General features: G+C 44.4%; 1 protein-coding gene across 3 annotated transcripts in view; it reads left to right on the top strand.

Annotated features, from left to right (window-relative positions):
- PPP2R3A (protein phosphatase 2 regulatory subunit B''alpha) overlaps window positions 1-16,944 on the top strand; it is a 564,984-nt gene that overhangs the window by 392,143 nt on the left and 155,897 nt on the right. For all 3 annotated transcript variants that reach the window (XM_069618015.1, XM_069618017.1, XM_069618016.1), the window contains exon 3: window positions 15,590-15,693. In XM_069618015.1, coding sequence (XP_069474116.1) covers window positions 15,590-15,693 — 104 coding nt within the window. The remainder of the gene's footprint in view (window positions 1-15,589; window positions 15,694-16,944) is intronic.

Raw genomic sequence — 16,944 nt, forward strand, 5'->3', positions numbered from 1 at the left:
CCATTGTCTGGTCTACTGCACTGAGTTGGGCCAAGTCCTTGTTGCCTGACTGCAGTCAAAATGTAGGACTAGGAAACCTGTTATCCATATACACCATTTAGAATACATTGCTAATGGACGTACCATGCAAACACCAACTCCACTTCCACTCCTATGCCAATGCCATGCTAATCTACTTCAAGGGTACAGGCCAAACAGACCCATTCACAAAATCATTGCTTGCACTCACAGCCCATCAGAGGTGGATGGGGCAAAACCAACCTCGACCTCAGTGATGCTAAATCCTAGTGCTGGAACCGCTCAGAGAACCCTCTATATGTTCCTCTCTCACTTTACTTGTAGAAATAGATGCACAACCTAGGCTTCATCTGGTTTCTGACCTGTGGTCAAATCAGAACTCCTTCAAGCGAAATGCCCCAAAACAATTCTTCACTACAAACCAATAGAAAACCAACCAGTGGTGATAGCAGCACTTATGAACCTAATCCTGGACACTGCAATGTCCTCTGTGCAGGCTCCCTCGCCTGCCAAATCAAAAGACTGCAGAAATCCAATACGGCACTAGTCCAATTTCTGGCTTGAGGAAAGGCCAAACCGTCACCAACCAACTCAAAGCATATATTGGCTTCCAACGTATTCTGCAATCTGCTTCAGTTTCTTCAGCCTTGCATACACATGCCGGGCAGGCTCTGCACTATACCTTCTACTAGAAAAGGTCTCTCGATACACACCCATCATTCTTGCGATCTACACAGCCAACCACCTAATCACAAAACCGGCATGCAAGGCCCACATGGGCAATCAGTTTGCTGCAATTACTCCCCACCTCTGGAATAACCTTACAGAAATGATCAGGATTCCTTCCCTAAACTAATGACTAAGGGCAAAACTCAAGACCTGTCTGTCTTAACAAAACATCCAAGGGTGCCCAACACAGGAACACGCCAAAGCACTAAGAAGGAGTTGTTACACTACAAAGTAATAACCTTGAACGTCATGTTGACCAGGTTCTGCATCATAGACAAGATTCAGGTTCAGCCTAGTCTCATATGCCCTGAAAGGAGTGCCTCATGTGCCCAGAAAAAGAGTCGACTCAGTCTCGTAACGTCAGCAACAGGCATCTATTCCCAGCAACAGATGCTTTTTTCTCAGGAACTTCCCTGTGTAAAAGATTAGTATAATTTGTACAGTTTGCTGTATCCCAGCCTCCGATGTCCAAGTTCATCCTCATTTGGGCTGTCCAGGTAAGTCATTTACAGTCTCAAATGCCCAGTGCTGCCTGGTGTGGCCAAATTAATTCTGTAATTCATTAGAAGTCTGTTTTAAATCTTTTAATCCCAATTGACCATAGCTCCACCGGTCTCAGTTTTTTAAAATCTCAATTTGATTGTTTGATTGGAGTGCTTTTAATTTCCCAAATTATTCTGTGTCAAATGACTATACAAAAGGCCCCAGTTTACTTTTGGGACACCAGAAGTACAGCAGAGGGCATGATGAGAATGCAACAATAGGTAAATAATGTTATTGGGAGCAAGTGAGGAGGCATGGTTTCCTTAATTTAATAAATAAACATGTCATCATCAGTTGGGACGCACAGAACGCAGGCTTTCAGTATTACATGAAGCCACGTTCCATGCTCCATGATTTTCCTCTTCTCAGCAGCAGGATGCTTTTACATTTTTAGGAATAATATAGCGGTAGTTTGTGCATGGAGTAGTAATGTGGACCATAGTATCATTTAACAGTCAATGGTTTAAAACGAATAGTAGGAAAAATGTAAATAATACATGTGTACATACCACATTGGATTCAAATCATGAGGTAATTGAAATAACACAGAACAATAACATCATGTTAGTGCATGCCTCCATGATTCCTGGAAATCCAAAATAAATAGATAAATAAATAAAGAAAATATCGCTCATTGACGCATATGAGTTATCTGGCTGGAAAGCCTTTTAACATATCTGAAATAAATGAGGCGGGACGTAGGGATGCCTGTAATGTGCTGAATCTATTAAGCAGTCGGTATTAGAGACAACATTGCAAAATGTTACCTGGAAAGAAGTGTTCGTCATTTAAAAGGTAGAAATCTTTCACCCAAAGGAAATATATATATATATGTTTCCTTTGGGAAACATGATTCAAATCATGAGGTAATTGATTATATATATATTTCTGAGGCTTGTGGAATCTGCTTAGATCACATGCTGTGCATAGGCCGACATCTAGTGGAAGCTGCGGAGTATTACAGTTTGTTTTTCGAAAGTCGAAAATGGGCGTCGACACAGGCGTGCCCGTAATACTATCCCTAGTGTGACGTCCACTGTACCCAAGATCCCTCACGCGTGTAGGATCCTCAGATTGTTTTTTTCCGCCATACTGGTCGGAAGCATCTTGCGGAGTTCCCTGGCCTTAGCCATACTTTTGCTGTTATTATAATTATAATTCTTATTCATTCCCTTCCCCACCCCAACGTCGACCCTCAACCTCGACGACGGCTGGAGAAGTCATCGACCGTCGACTGCTGCACGACGGATCTGGGCCTCGGAAGGCCGCTGGCCTCGGCCCGGGCCTAGTAGGCCGCTGGCCTCGGCCCTTACAAGTAGGGAGAGTGGGGGGTGGTACATACTCTTCACTCTTGATATATAGTTACATTTTATATATTCCTACACTTAGCAGCCCGCTGCCTTAAGGTGCGTATGGAGGGTACCCCTTTTCAATTCTGCCCCAAGTGCAATCGCAAATACCCTTGGGTCGACAGGCACGCCACGTGCAATCTCTGCTTGCCGAGGGATCACTAAACACACTAAAACCAACCGGACCTCGACGACGTCGACTTCCCGGAAAGAGGCACAAAAAGAACGGTCCGACTCGGTGTCCTCTGGGCGCTCTCGATCGAGATCGCCTCACGACGCAAGGCAATCATCCACTCTTGCCAAGAGTGCCTCGCTACACACATTAACGGAAGTTCGATCGTCGGGAGACGAAGACGACTTCCACCCCCAGGCCGCGCTCCAAGATACCGAGACCGCGGTTAACACCAGTGAGGCCCCACGCCCGAAGCACACAGATACCTCTCCAGACCCTCGGCGCCAGGCGTCGAAAGTCTCTGGGGCCTCCAAGGGACAGGGAAAACATTTTTCCACGCATGGGGAGGGGGGGAAACAGCGGAAAGCACAGCCTTCCACCCCTGTAAAGCCATCCTCTCACCCCAGGCAGACAAGCAAACACAAGTCTACCCTTGAAAAGTCCCATAAATCATCACCTGCTAAAGTAATACCCTGTTCCAGGGAATGGTCCAGTGAAGACATAGACAGGGTTATGTCTAGGATGTCTTCCTTGGCTGATTTTTATGATAAGAACCCAGAACACTTTCTTTCATATAACCCTCAAGGGGCCACACCCTCAGGCTCCTCCCATCCTATCCCGCTAAGTAAAAAGCCCCGGGTCGAAAGACCTGAACCCTTCGAGGTTCAGCCTTACTCCACTCCATATTCTACTCCACTCCCCAGTTACCAGGGACAAGTTTTCCCTGAAGAGGACCAGGGGTTTGACATTATGGAAGAACAAACCGGGACAGATTACTATGCAGAGGATGAGGACCTGGAGGAGGGAGAAGATGAGCAGGAAATTTACAGAGTAGATTCCCCAGTACAAAGCGAAGCCCCAGTTACTGACTCTCCAGTTGATAACCAGCCCCTCCTTAACGAGGTTCTCGCTCGAGCAGCGGAACACTTCCACATCGACACCCACGGTGTACAGGAGGAAAGGGACTTCGCGGAGGAGTTTGTAGGAGAGAGAGGACCGGTCGCTCAGACCATCCCTATCCTCAAATCCATCCAACGAAGAATAGATCCTTCCCTGGTGAATCCGAACCTCACCAGAGCTGTCAACCCCAGAATTGAAAAGATTTTCCGGGCAGCCCAGTCTGACTCTCTGTATATAAGGGGACATCTTAAACCAGATTCCCTAGTGGTTACCAACACTAGAAAAAGGGCTGGCACGCCCTTATCTTCATCAGAAGCTCCTCCCGACAAGGAGAGCAAAAAACTTTACGGGTTTGGCAGGAAGGTAGCCTCAACGTCCGCCTACCAAGCAAGGATTGCGAATTCCACCACCCTGTTGGCTAGTTACAATTGCCATCAATGGGAAGAAGTCGCGGCGCTCATTGCCTCTGCTCCAGAACCGTTAAAGGGCCAGCTGGCTCGGATCTCGGCAGAGGGGAGAGCCGTGTCTGGTTGCATTTTAAAAGCAACTTTCGACGCCGCTGACAACGCAGGGAGATTGATAGCAGAAGGTACTGTTATCAAGAGACATGCGTGGTTACGGCAGTCGGGATTCAAGACAGAAACCCAGGCTTCTTTAATAGACAAGCCAGTGGAACCCGACCTATTGTTTGGGAAAGCGGTCGAAGACGCACTTAAAAATGCCAAAGATGAATATGAGACTCTCAAATCCCTTGGCCAGCTTACCAACAAACCCCCTAACCAGAGGGGGAACAGTAATTTTCGTCGCCCACGCGGCCAAAATTCACAAAGAGGCAACTATGCCCAGGGACAGGGTACACAATGGAATAACAACCAGCAGTCTACCCAGAGTTACGGCAGGGGTAACAAGAGAGGTCGTGGAAGAGGCAGAGGCAGCCCCAACAAGGGAGGTGGCACGCCTCCACCAAAACAGTGACGCTCAGTTCAGGGTCCCTTGCCACGCAACCCCAGTAGGGGGACGCATTTCCACCTTCACCCAGGCTTGGGAAGGGATCACCTCAGACAGATGGGTGCTGTCAACAGTATCCGCAGGATATTGTATAGAACTACTGCAGCGTCCCCGGAACCATCCTCCACGACAAAGAGTGCACTCCCTAGAGCATCAAAGGATCCTTCTCGAGGAGATCGCCATTCTGCTAGAAAAGGACGCGATAGAACTCGTCCCAGGACACCAGGTAAACAAGGGTATCTATTCAACTTACTTCCTTGTGCCAAAGAAAGATTTGACAATGCGCCCAGTATTGGACTTACGGCCTGCCAACAAGTATGTCAAGCCCCAAAAATTCCGTATGACCACGCTACAAGAGGTAATCCCCCTCCTAAAAAAGGGGGATTACATGGCAACCTTGGATATGAAAGATGCTTATTTTCATATTTCCATGCTCCCAGCGCACAGGAAGTACTTGCGCTTCAAGGTGGACAGCCGCCACTACCAATTCAAGGTACTGCCCTTCGGGATAGCTTCAGCACCAAGGGTATTCACCAAGGTACTGGCGGTGGCGGCTGCACACCTACGCAGGGAAGCAATCCCGGTGTACCCTTATCTGGACGACTGGCTCATAACGGGGGAAACCCCAGGAATTTGCAGGTCAAACATTCAGAGGACTATCGACCTCCTCCACGAATTAGGCTTCTCCATCAACGAGAAAAAGTCAAGTCTGGTGCCAAGCACCTCAAAACAGTTTCTAGGAGCTATCCTAGATACTCAGAAAGGATTGACCTTCCCTTCGGAAGAGAGAATTCGGAATATACTTCTGCAAATTCCGCATTATCAGTCAGGTCAACAGATAACAGTACGCAAAGCTATGCGGTTACTGGGCATGATGGCGTCATGCATTTACCTGGTCCCCCACACGCGTCTGCGCATGCGTCCCATGCAGGAATGGTTGGCGAAACAGTGGTCTCAGGCAAGTGGTCATTGGGACGATCTAGTGGTCGTTTCGCCAACACTCGTACAGAGCCTACACTGGTGGACAAGAGAGAATCTCGCAAAGGGGAAACCCTTTTACGATCCCGAAGTACAAGCCGTGGTGACTACAGATGCATGCCTGACTGGGTGGGGAGCTCACCATCTCCACCACACAGCTCAGGGTCTCTGGTCTCACTCAGTAGCCAAGAACCACATCAATCTGCTAGAGCTTCTGGCAGTATTCCGAGCGCTAAAGGCGTTCGAGCCCCATCTACTGAACTTGTCGGTGCAGGTCAGGACGGACAGCACGACAGCCATGTTCTATCTGAACAAGCAAGGGGGGACTCGTTCGCCAAATCTGTCCAAGCTTGCCCAGAAAATATGGATATGGGCACTCAGACGGAACATCTTCCTGTCATCGCAACATGTTCCAGGGGAGCTCAATTCCCTAGCGGATACTCTAAGCAGAGACTCCCTCCCAGAAGAGCACGAATGGGTCCTTCACAGAGACGTAGTAGAAGATCTCTTCTCTCAGTGGGGTTTCCCCACTATAGACCTATTCGCCACAAGCGAAAACAAACAATGCCCAGGATTTGCATCCAGGTTCCCCCAGCCAGACTCCCAAGGGAATGCCCTGTGGATGAACTGGTCAGGGATGTTTGCGTACGCTTTTCCACCAACTCCTCTCATCAGGAAGGTGGTGTACAAAATGAACAAGGAATCGATGACGCTCATCCTAGTTGCTCCCATGTGGGCGAGACAACCATGGTTTCCACACCTACGCAGGATGGCGGTGTGCGAACCCATCAGACTCCCAGCCTGGTACAACCTACTGTCCCAGCAACAGGGTCAAACAGTGCATCAGAAACCCAACTCTATGAACCTAGCAGCATGGCTCCTGAAGTCATAGAGTTTGGACATCTCAAATTACCACAGAGGTGTATGGACATTCTAAAGGAGTCCAGGAAACCAAATACAAGGCACTGTTACTTTGATAAGTGGAAAAGATTCGTTATCTGGTGCCAGAATAAACAAATCAACCCGGTTGATTGCACTCCTTCCAACGTTGTAACATACATGCTCCACCTGCTGGATGCAGGGTTGGTTTTTAACTCGCTGAAAGTACACCTGGCAGCCCTCTCGGCTTACACCACATCCCATAACAAGGTCTCGTGGTGGAAAGTACCAGTGGTTAAAGCCTTCATGGAAGGAGTAAAGAGACTTCACCCTCCTATTTCGAACCCACCGCCAGGATGGGACCTCAACGTGGTGCTAGCTAAGCTCATGGGACCCCCATTCGAACCCATGCATAAAAGTAGTCTCAAACACCTGACTTATAAAACGGCCTTCTTAGTAGCCATTACCTCCATAAGAAGGGTCAGTGAAATTCAGGCTCTGTCAGTGCAGGATCCTTTCTTTACTATCCACAAGGACAAACTGGTTTTACGCACACACCCTAGGTTCTCACCTAAATTCATATCCAAGTTCCATGTAAACCAGTCCATCGAGCTTCCGGCTTTCTTCCAAAACCCGCAAAGCTCGGCTGAGGTGAAACTACACACCCTAGATGTGCGTAGGGCGGTCCTATACTATGTAAATAAAACCAGACCGCTAAGGAAAACAGATCAACTGTTTGTCTCCGTAGCTACAGGCAGAGAGGGGGATCGCGTCTCTAAGGGCGCTATCTCGAAGTGGATTATCAACTGTATACAGCTGTGTTACTCTCTTTCTGAAAAGACTCTGCCTTTTACGCCAAGGGCCCACTCTACTAGAGGCATTGGTGCCACTCTGGCTTTCATTGCAAATGTTCCCCTCGACACCATTTGCAAAGCGGCTACTTGGAGCTCTATTCACACTTTTACTCAGCATTACTGCATTGACACTCATTCCAAGACAGATACACAAGTGGGACAAGCGGTTCTAAGACACCTGTTTGCTCATGACCCTTCTCACATCCCACCTCCTTCTTCTGGTACTGCTCGCTAATCTATGCACAGCATGTGATCTAAGCAGATTCCACAAGCCTCAGAAGGGATACATTACTCACCGTAATCGTATTTCTGATGCTTGTATCTGCTTAGATTCACATGCGACCCACCCTTCCTCCCCTCCGAGAGAAGGCGCATGATTGCTTGTAGTCTTACCTTTCTGTCTATCTGCTTGGATTATCTGTACTCACGCTACTCCTCATGCTTCCTCATGTCAGAAAAAATACAATCTGAGGATCCTACACGCGTGAGGGATCTTGGGTACAGTGGACGTCACACTAGGGATAGTATTACAGGCACGCCTGTGTCGACGCCCATTTTCGACTTTCAAAAAACAAACTGTAATACTCCGCAGCTTCCACTAGATGTCGGCCTATGCACAGCATGTGAATCTAAGCAGATACAAGCATCAGAAATACGATTACGGTGAGTAATGTATCCCATATATATATATATATATATATATATATACATATATATATATATATATATATATATATATATATATATATATATATATATATATATAATCAATTACCTCATGATTTGAATCCACTGTGATATGTACACATTTATTATTTTCATTTGTATTACTATTCGTTGTAAACCATTGACTGTTAACACTTATTAGTATATTATTTAGTGTCCAAGCCCTGAAGACGGACTTGCTCCAAAATGCATTGCCATACAAAATTGTGACTCCTGACATCTGGATGCATTTAGCCTTTTCATGCTATTAAATAACTGAAAAACCTTTCTAATCTCATGTTTTGAAACCTCAAGTACATCTGATAAGTGAATATAAAAAAATAAGAGCAGAGCGTGAGCATTCATTGAACTAGAATCCCCTCTAGTTCTTTTTTCTGTGATTTACGCAACCTTGTGCCAAGGCTCTAAAGTATGCTCCGCTTATCTGATTTATATTCGTAACAACCATACACCTGACGTCAGTGGTGTCCACCCTAATCTTCCCTGACCATTGCATCATTCACACACAATACAATGCACCACGAGTATGTCTAAAGTGCATGGGATAATATGAACTTGAACTACTTTCAGGTAGAATGCTTCTTTTAAATTGAGATTGTCCTAATTTGCATGAAGATGGCCCTTGTTCAAAGGTACAGGTGACTAATACAATTTCTGAAAACGGTGCTTGAGGTGGTCCCCGTGGCATAGAAGTGTTGGACCAAACATTTCCTGCAGATGTGTTGTTGTAAATATAGGCCTTCTTCACCACAACGATTAGGAGAACCTTTGATCTGAGTGGCTGATAGATGGCACAAACTGTGCCCCAGCATTACATGACTATAGAACCCGCGGGGGGGAGGGGGACACAAAGATACCACACTAAGAGTGTATCCTGAAAATAAGCACAGTATATCAGACCCCTATCAGAACTGCTTTGCCCCCACAACTATGTTAGTAGCAAGTCCTGAAGAAAGCAACGCAATAACTCAAGGCTGCTGAAAGCGGTCGACTATAACAGGGATATCCTTAATTGAATCAAGATGTGTTCCTGGAATTGTGCGTATCACAACAATGTTTTAATAACCTTTGATTAATTTATTAGTTTTCTTAAAAGTACTGTAATGTATGTTATGGTTTCTAAATTAATTTTAAATGTATTTATTGGCTTTTTGTATTATGATAAAGCTCGTTTGAGCTATGAACATAATAATAAATATATATAATCTTTTAAGGGCACAGAAGAAGGAAAAATAACGGATTTGGTTTCCTTCCTGGTTCAGGTTTTAAATGCCATCACTTTTTCTTTTCCTGGGTTATGATAGCTCAGGGTGTTTTGATTTGTATGCATGGTGCATAGAAAAGTAGAATGAGCTTTCTTCTATCCACTTTCCTAGGTGGGAAGCACAACACTGTATACTAGGGATGTGCATCTCACTGATGAGGCCCAGTGAGACCTAAATGTTGCTGAAGTTTCTTGGTTTCTCATCCACAGGGGATGTGTCCTGCCAGTTTGGGGCCGTAGTGAACCTTTTTCAGGCACAAATGTGTTCATTTCAATAAGATTGCTCTCCTTCTACACATACACAGATGAAATGTCAACTGTTTTAAAAGTATTGGGTCAAGTATTTTCATTACATGTTTTGTTCTTCATTAATTAAGGATTTAAAATTGTTCAAGAAATTCGATACTAGACCTAATATGAATGGCTGCATCCTAGTAGGAGATGGTAAGAGGAATTTTATTTGACCCTGCAGGTAAAAAATACATATTTTTTTAATATTCCACCCAAACTATTACAATGGAGGATTCAGAGCCAGAAAGTCCTATATAAGTGAATATTATTTTTGGTATTATGAAGAGAACATAACTCTTGTAGAAAAAATGAACGTGGAGAGTGATGATTTTGAAACTAGGTCATCAACCACAATCGTCCTAAGAAAATTACCTTGAAGATGTGATTCTCAGAAAGGAGAACATATACTGTAAAATAATTGGGTAGAAGTCAAATGCAAAAGACAGAAAATACTCAGGGCTCATTACAAGTACAAGTAGCATAGGTTTGGCGGTGAGGTGGAGGTCTTTCCTCCAACAAAAATCTAGAGCGAAATCCGCCACCAGATTGACCACCGGAATACTGCTAAGCTTGTAATGAGGGCCATTGCACAGAAAAACCACGTTTGAGATAGTCCTGTACCCAGACATTGATGTAGACCTGACAGATAAATATTGTGAGGGAGATCAAACCTGGGTGTCTGCAGCATTACAGAGAACCACTAAGGACGGAGTAAAAACACTCCTTCTGAGCTATGTCCTCGCATACAAAGAAAATACTTTCGAAGATGAGTTTAGTTTAATTTATTATTTGTATAGCGCCGCCTGGCCCTGGGGCATCCAGGCACTTGTCATGGTACAAAGTTGCAAAAAAACAGTACAGAATAGGCATTACAGATAGTAAAGACAAAGTTCAACAAAATATACAGGTGGTTACATAGAATTGAGTATATACATTTGTGTGGCTAACGTTAGTATTGAGTTGGCGTTTGGGCTTCTTTGGCAATTAACCATGTTTTGGCTCTGTGTCTAAAGCGGTGAAAGGAAGGTTTGGATCTAAGATCAACTGGAAGTGAGTTCCAGAGTTTCGCGGCGTGCACCGTGAAGCTTGTGCCGCCTGCTTTTTGGAGCTTAAATCTGGGGATATTTAAACATCGTGTTTGGGCTGATCTGGTTGGGCGAGTTGGGATGTGAAGTGTGAAGTTGTCAGAGAGGTATCTGGGTACTTGGTTGGATACGCATTTGTGTGTGAAGGAGAGTGTTTTGTATTGGATTCTCTGTGGGATGGATAGCTAATGAGTGGAGCGTCTAGCGTCAGAGATGTGCTCGCGTTTGGGTATGTTCAGTGCTGATCTTAGTGCATTATTTTGGATAACTTGGAGCTTGTTGATGTTCTTTTGGCTGGTACCCAAGTAGAGAGCATTACAATAGTCTACTTTTGAGAGTACTAGTGCTCTAGCTAGTGTAGTGCAGTTGGAGGTTGAGAGGTAGGGTCTGCTGTGTAAGTGGTGGCGGAAGAGATGGCGTTGATTTGTCTAGTCAGTGTAAGGGAGGAGTCAAGGTAGATCCCCAAAGTTTTGACACTGTTGGAGACAGAAATATTGTTGCCGTCAATGGTGAATGTCTGGTAAAGTTTGTCGAGGTTGTTGAGTCTTGGTTGGGAGCCTAGTAGAAGAAGCTCGGTCTTGTCATTGAGGCAGAGTCCGTGTTTGGCCATCCATTCTTGGATATTGGAATACATGTTGTAAAGTAAATCGTTGTCAGCGGCGTAGTCTCCTGTTAGTGGGATGAGTATTTGAGTGTCATCTGCGTAATTCGTGTAGATGACAACCAGGTGGTCTAATAGGTCGAAGAGGGGTTTCGTGAACACATTGTATAATGTGGGGGAAACACAGGAACCTTGGGGGATGCCGCAAGTGACAGGGGCCAGTTCAGCGGCAGCAGTGGGAGCAAAGACCCTCGTGGATCTATTATTCAGGAAGGACTGAATCCAGGCATTGGCCTTGTCAGAGAACATGGCTGCTGAGGTTAGATGTTTAGAAACAATATCGTGGTTTACTAAGTCAAAAGCGGCCGAAAGGTCGAGGAGGAGAAGAATGGCTAGTTTGCCATTGTCCTTAAGATTGTCCATTTGTGTCTTGAGATTGATAAAAGCTGTCTCTGTCTCTTTGATGACTGGAGCTGGGCAGATTGACATTCGGAGGGTTTAAGAGAATTTATTATATCTTCAACCTCCTTGGTAGTGATGGTGGAGAATTTGAATAGGTTGTTTTGGTCAGTTCGTAAGGTGTAGGTGGTAGAGGTGGGACTGTTGGATAAGGTGAGGCTTTCTTTCTTAGACTCAATTTTGGATTGTAGCATAGCAATTTTGCCAAGGAGTGCTTCTTGGATGTTGGTGCACGAAGAGATGTCTTTGGTGCATGTGTCTGGTATGGGAGATGAGGACTCGAGGTGTCTCAGGATGTTAAAAAGTTCTTAGGTGTTGGATTTGGCTTTATTATTTCTCTCGTTATACATGTTTTTTTGTTTGGATGATTGCTGACTTGTACGTGTTGGAGGCTAATGAATAGAGTGTTTTATTGTTAGTGGAGGGCCACTGTCTCCAGGCTGATTCAGCTTGTCGTTTATTTTTGCGGAGGGTTTTTAGTTCGGGTGTGAACCAGGAGTTGAGGTGCGCACATGGTTTGGATTTCCATAGTTTGAGTGGTGCTACAGTGTTAATGGCCTTGAGAATGGTTGTGTTATAGAGGTCAACTAATTCAGTGGGGTTGGTGATGGTAGGTGTGAAGTCGATGGGTTGGAGTAAAGGGATGAGTTTCTCAACTGTGATGTTTTTGCTGTTTCTTGTGAATGTGGGTGGATCATTGGGAGGGAGTGCCAGTGTTTGTTTATCTTTGTTGATGGTGAAGGTGATGAGGTGGTGGTCAGTCCAGGCACAGGGTGTGTTGGATAGTATGGAGGTGTTGCAGTTAAGGTCTGCTATCCAATCGAGGGTGCGGCTTTTGTTGTGTGTGGGTTGAGAAATGTGGTGGGTGAGTCCTAATTCTGAGATAGTGTTAGCGACTGTGCTTGCTTTGTCGTCTTTCTTATCATTGTAGCCCAGGTTGAAGTCACTTAGAATGAGTATTTGTGAATTGGGTTTGGTGTTGTTGGAGAGCAGGAGAGCTATGTCATCATTAAATGAGGACAAGGGACCCGGCGGTCTGTAGATAAGGTGGATGGTGATAGTACTTGTGCTATTTGTGGATAGTTTGATAGTAAGTAATTCAGCAGATGGAAGAGTTTGGTGTCTTATGTTAAGGGAGCTTCATGGTATGAAGGCTACTCCTCCGCCTTTGGCTGTTTTTCTATCCATGCGGTAGATGATGTAGTCATTTGGGATGGCTAGCGTTAGAGTGGGACCTGATGCTGCGTGGAACCAGGTCTCAGTAATAGCTAGTCTAAGTCATGTAGCGAGATGATGTTGGCTATGTCTAAGGCATGGGCGACTAGTGATCTTGCATTGATTAGTGCGCCTTTGATAGTTTCGATGGTAGGCTGGTGTGATTTTCTGTTGAGTGCGCGTGTGGAGGGGTCATTGGGCTGGGGAGTAGGCTGGGCAGGCGATGCTGTTGTATATGTATTAGGAGTGGCTAGTTTGAGTTTGCTTTTACTTTTGCTTGGGCCAGAGATTGTAAGAAGTGAGGTGGTGTGTGTTCTGGATCTGAGGCGGTCACGTCTCAGTAAGTCTAGGCTAGAATAGGAGTTCCTGGTGGGATTGTTGTTCAGGATGGGAGTGCAAGGGAAAGCGGCACACTTTGCTTTTTGGGTAGTGCAGGTATCTGTAATTGGGTTGGTTAGATTCTGGCAGGGCTGGAATGGGTTGAGGTTAGGTAGGAATGGGTTGGGGCACGGGATGGGATCGTGTCTAGGACATGCTGGCCTGCTGAGACCATTAGGTGGGAGAGGTAGTGTAATCCTGTGCAAGGTAGGTCTAGAGGTACTAGATACAAGGGAAACATGATGAATATAGTCCAGGCTGGCATAGCTTTTTGGGTTAGTCAGAGTGTTCTTGTCCTTCCATGAAGCAAGCGTTTCATAGCATCACACAAACTAGTATGTGAGTTCTGGGAAGGTCATGAGTACTCAAATGTAAAGAGAGACTTCAATTTTTACTTATACCCTACAGAGGAGATAAGAAGATTTCCTCCTTCATTCTTTGTGACCTGTATTAATTCTACTCTATACAAACATATGAACAAGCCCTGCCTTGGCTGCCAGCCACTCTGAATTAGCACACCCTTCTGACGATTTAGATCAACACAGAAAAATAGTGATTAGAATGCAATCCGCCATGGCCAAAGACTACCTTTGGAAGGGCCAAACCAAGCCCTTATCAGGCAAACATGCATCGCAGAAATCTTGAGGATCCCCTTTAGCTCCTATGAATACTACATTATGGACGCAAGCTCTAAAGGTGATGCTCACGTAACTCGAGCTCTTTTCTGTAACTTGTTCAGTTGAGGCCTTCTTTTACATTGTGCTCCCACCTCTCAAGAGAATAATATCACATCTTAATATTAACAGTTCATGCCAGATTGCTTCTATGTTAGGTTTATCAATCTCATAAAGAAGGGTTGAGCCGCTCCTGCTGGGATTTAAATTTGTAAATTGCAGGTTGGCTCCATATCAGAAGGGAGCTGTCCACCAGAACGTGCAGATTCTTCTGCTTTCTCACCCATTTCAAACTATTTGACTATCTGAAGGAACTAGTGTGTAAAAGGAACACGCATTGGCAAAGCCATACATATTGCCTTGTATAAATGGAACCCCTCCAGACACATAGGCATCTCTCTCAGACCCAACACATCAACAGGGCTGGCTGTCTGTTTGGCATAAGAAGCATATGCCAAGTGCCTGTGGAATGTTACATCCCATATATCTTTGAGCACATCCTAGACTCGTTTTATTTAGTGCTGCAAGCTAACCCACCACCTAAATAAAGTGTGTGCTAAAGTGCCACCATTTAAGCAAAGCAAATCCTGGCACCAATGCACGATCACCGCTTGTGAACCAGAACTATGTAGCATCACTAGCTAATTAATGGTGATGCTGAAGCATCACATTAATCAAAATAAATGTTGGTGCCAGCTGTGAGCCAAAACTAATTGTATTGCTAAAGGGCCACTCATGAGCCAAACGTAATGGTGAGCTAAAGCACCACCATTGAGCCAAAACTATGACTGTGTCCGACATTATATCATTTTTCAAATGACTACTTACCCCGCATAATCTTATGGTCAGCTCTGTAGATTTTTACTGTTGCCTCATCTGAGCCGCTGTATTTATTTAGAAATAAAAAAGGTGCACCCGTCATATACGAACATTACTCTTGGGGTACAAGCTAAGAACTACAACAGCACACACACCACTCCTGTGTAGAAGTAGCCTTTTGAAACGGTTAGCCATATTGTGTTCACTCTTATACCCCAAGCTGTTTGCAGTCATTTGGTAATTGGAAGGAGTCTGAGCTTCCAGGGAATCTATGTTTCTGCTATGAATGTATGTTTTCTATTTCAGCAGCTAGCTCATGGTTCCAACTAACAATGTTCTCTTGTAAACCTCATAGCTGGTTGGTAACCCAGGAGCCTATTGTAATCCTTTGCAAATGCATGTGCTAGTAGTTAGTACATTCAATCTAACTAATATTGCATTTCTTTAAAATATTTGCAGATTTGCAATCTAGTAATTTCGATGATTTGGGGATCATTGAGGGTGGAGGGGAGAAGCTGGGGTAACTGTTGTAACCGTGCTAGGTATTTGGCACAGTAGGAAAAGACCTCTAAAATGACTACTCGCTTTTCATTTCCTTTTGTCATGGAGCCCTGTGACCATTTCCTTTTTTTTTGGTTCTGTCCTAGGTATGTGGGTGTCCCTTGTACTGGAAGGCCCCCATGTTCAACGCTGCAGGAGGAGAACGGACGGGATTCGTCTCTGTACATTCTTTTATAGCAATGTGGAGGAAGTGAGTAATAACGAGCACACCTGTTCAGGGATATTTTATTTATTTATTTTATTGTGCTTTGGATTGTTAAAATCTTATACACAATATTATTACAGCTTTTAAAACACATAGAAAAGAAAGCTAAAATACTATAAGCTATGTTACAATACAATGCAATTAAAATCATATATATCAGTTCATAATCATAAGTCAGCCTCACAAGAAAATAAAAATAATCATTTAACAATTATTTTCCATATGTAATAAGCGGCACCAATGTAAACCAGGGGGTGTGCCGCACAAATTGCTGCCCAAAATGGATCCGAGACAATCATATCTAGGTTGCTAACCAATTGATTGTAACCCTTATAATAAAAGCCATTTGAATAAGGGCACATGGTGAGCAAATGTCTTGCTGTTTCAACCTCATGTTCACAGTAGGGACATGTCCTATTTTCATATGAATATTCAGTGATATTTTACTCCTTTCAGCTTATTTCGCCCCTTTTTATTGAACGTTTTGGAAGAAGAATAAAGGATCTACAACTACTGCTAAAACATTTACAACAGTTATCTACATATTTTGTTTTTATTTTTGGCTTTTTACATGGCTGCGCAGACCCCCTACCATTTTCCATTTTATGCAGCTAAATGTATGCAACGCCACCTGCCCACAGTTCATATAATGGTGTCATTGTGTTTTTGTTTAGTAACTGAAATGTGTTAACAAAGATGATGCATTTATAGAAATTGTGGTCCCCTAAGTCTATAATCCCCGGACTGTAGTTGCACTTTTATAAGTGCCTGCATTATTGGATATTATCCAGTGGTCCCACTCTGATGATATCACAGGTGGGGCTTCTGCTGATGTGGTTTTTGACTGCTGAAACGAATCTACTTTGTTGCCCTGTTTTGCAAAATCAAATAGATAAATAGATTGTTGAAGACATAGAAATAGTCAATAATTAAACAACAAGCCCCGAGCGGGGGGAGGGGAATTACTGCTTCAGATAATGCCATGGGCCCCATAGTTAGAGGCCCGAGCAAAGCGAGTGCCTTAACGCACTGGGGAATTACCAGAAGCAGTAATGCCCCCCTGCAAGGTCCTCATTGCTATTAGTACTCAGGCCCATAAGACTGGGGTACTAGGAGCAACTGAAAAAAGAAAACAAAACAAAAATGGTCGCTATGGAACGGAAAAGGAAGTCCGTTCTTCCTTTCCATGGCGGCCATTGAAAATTGTTCTAAAAAAAAAAGTAAACTAATAAAATG

This window comes from Ambystoma mexicanum, chromosome 10 (assembly GCF_040938575.1).
Source record: "Ambystoma mexicanum isolate Mex_15411 chromosome 10, UKY_AmexF1_1, whole genome shotgun sequence".
NCBI classification, from domain to species: Eukaryota; Metazoa; Chordata; class Amphibia; order Caudata; family Ambystomatidae; genus Ambystoma; species Ambystoma mexicanum.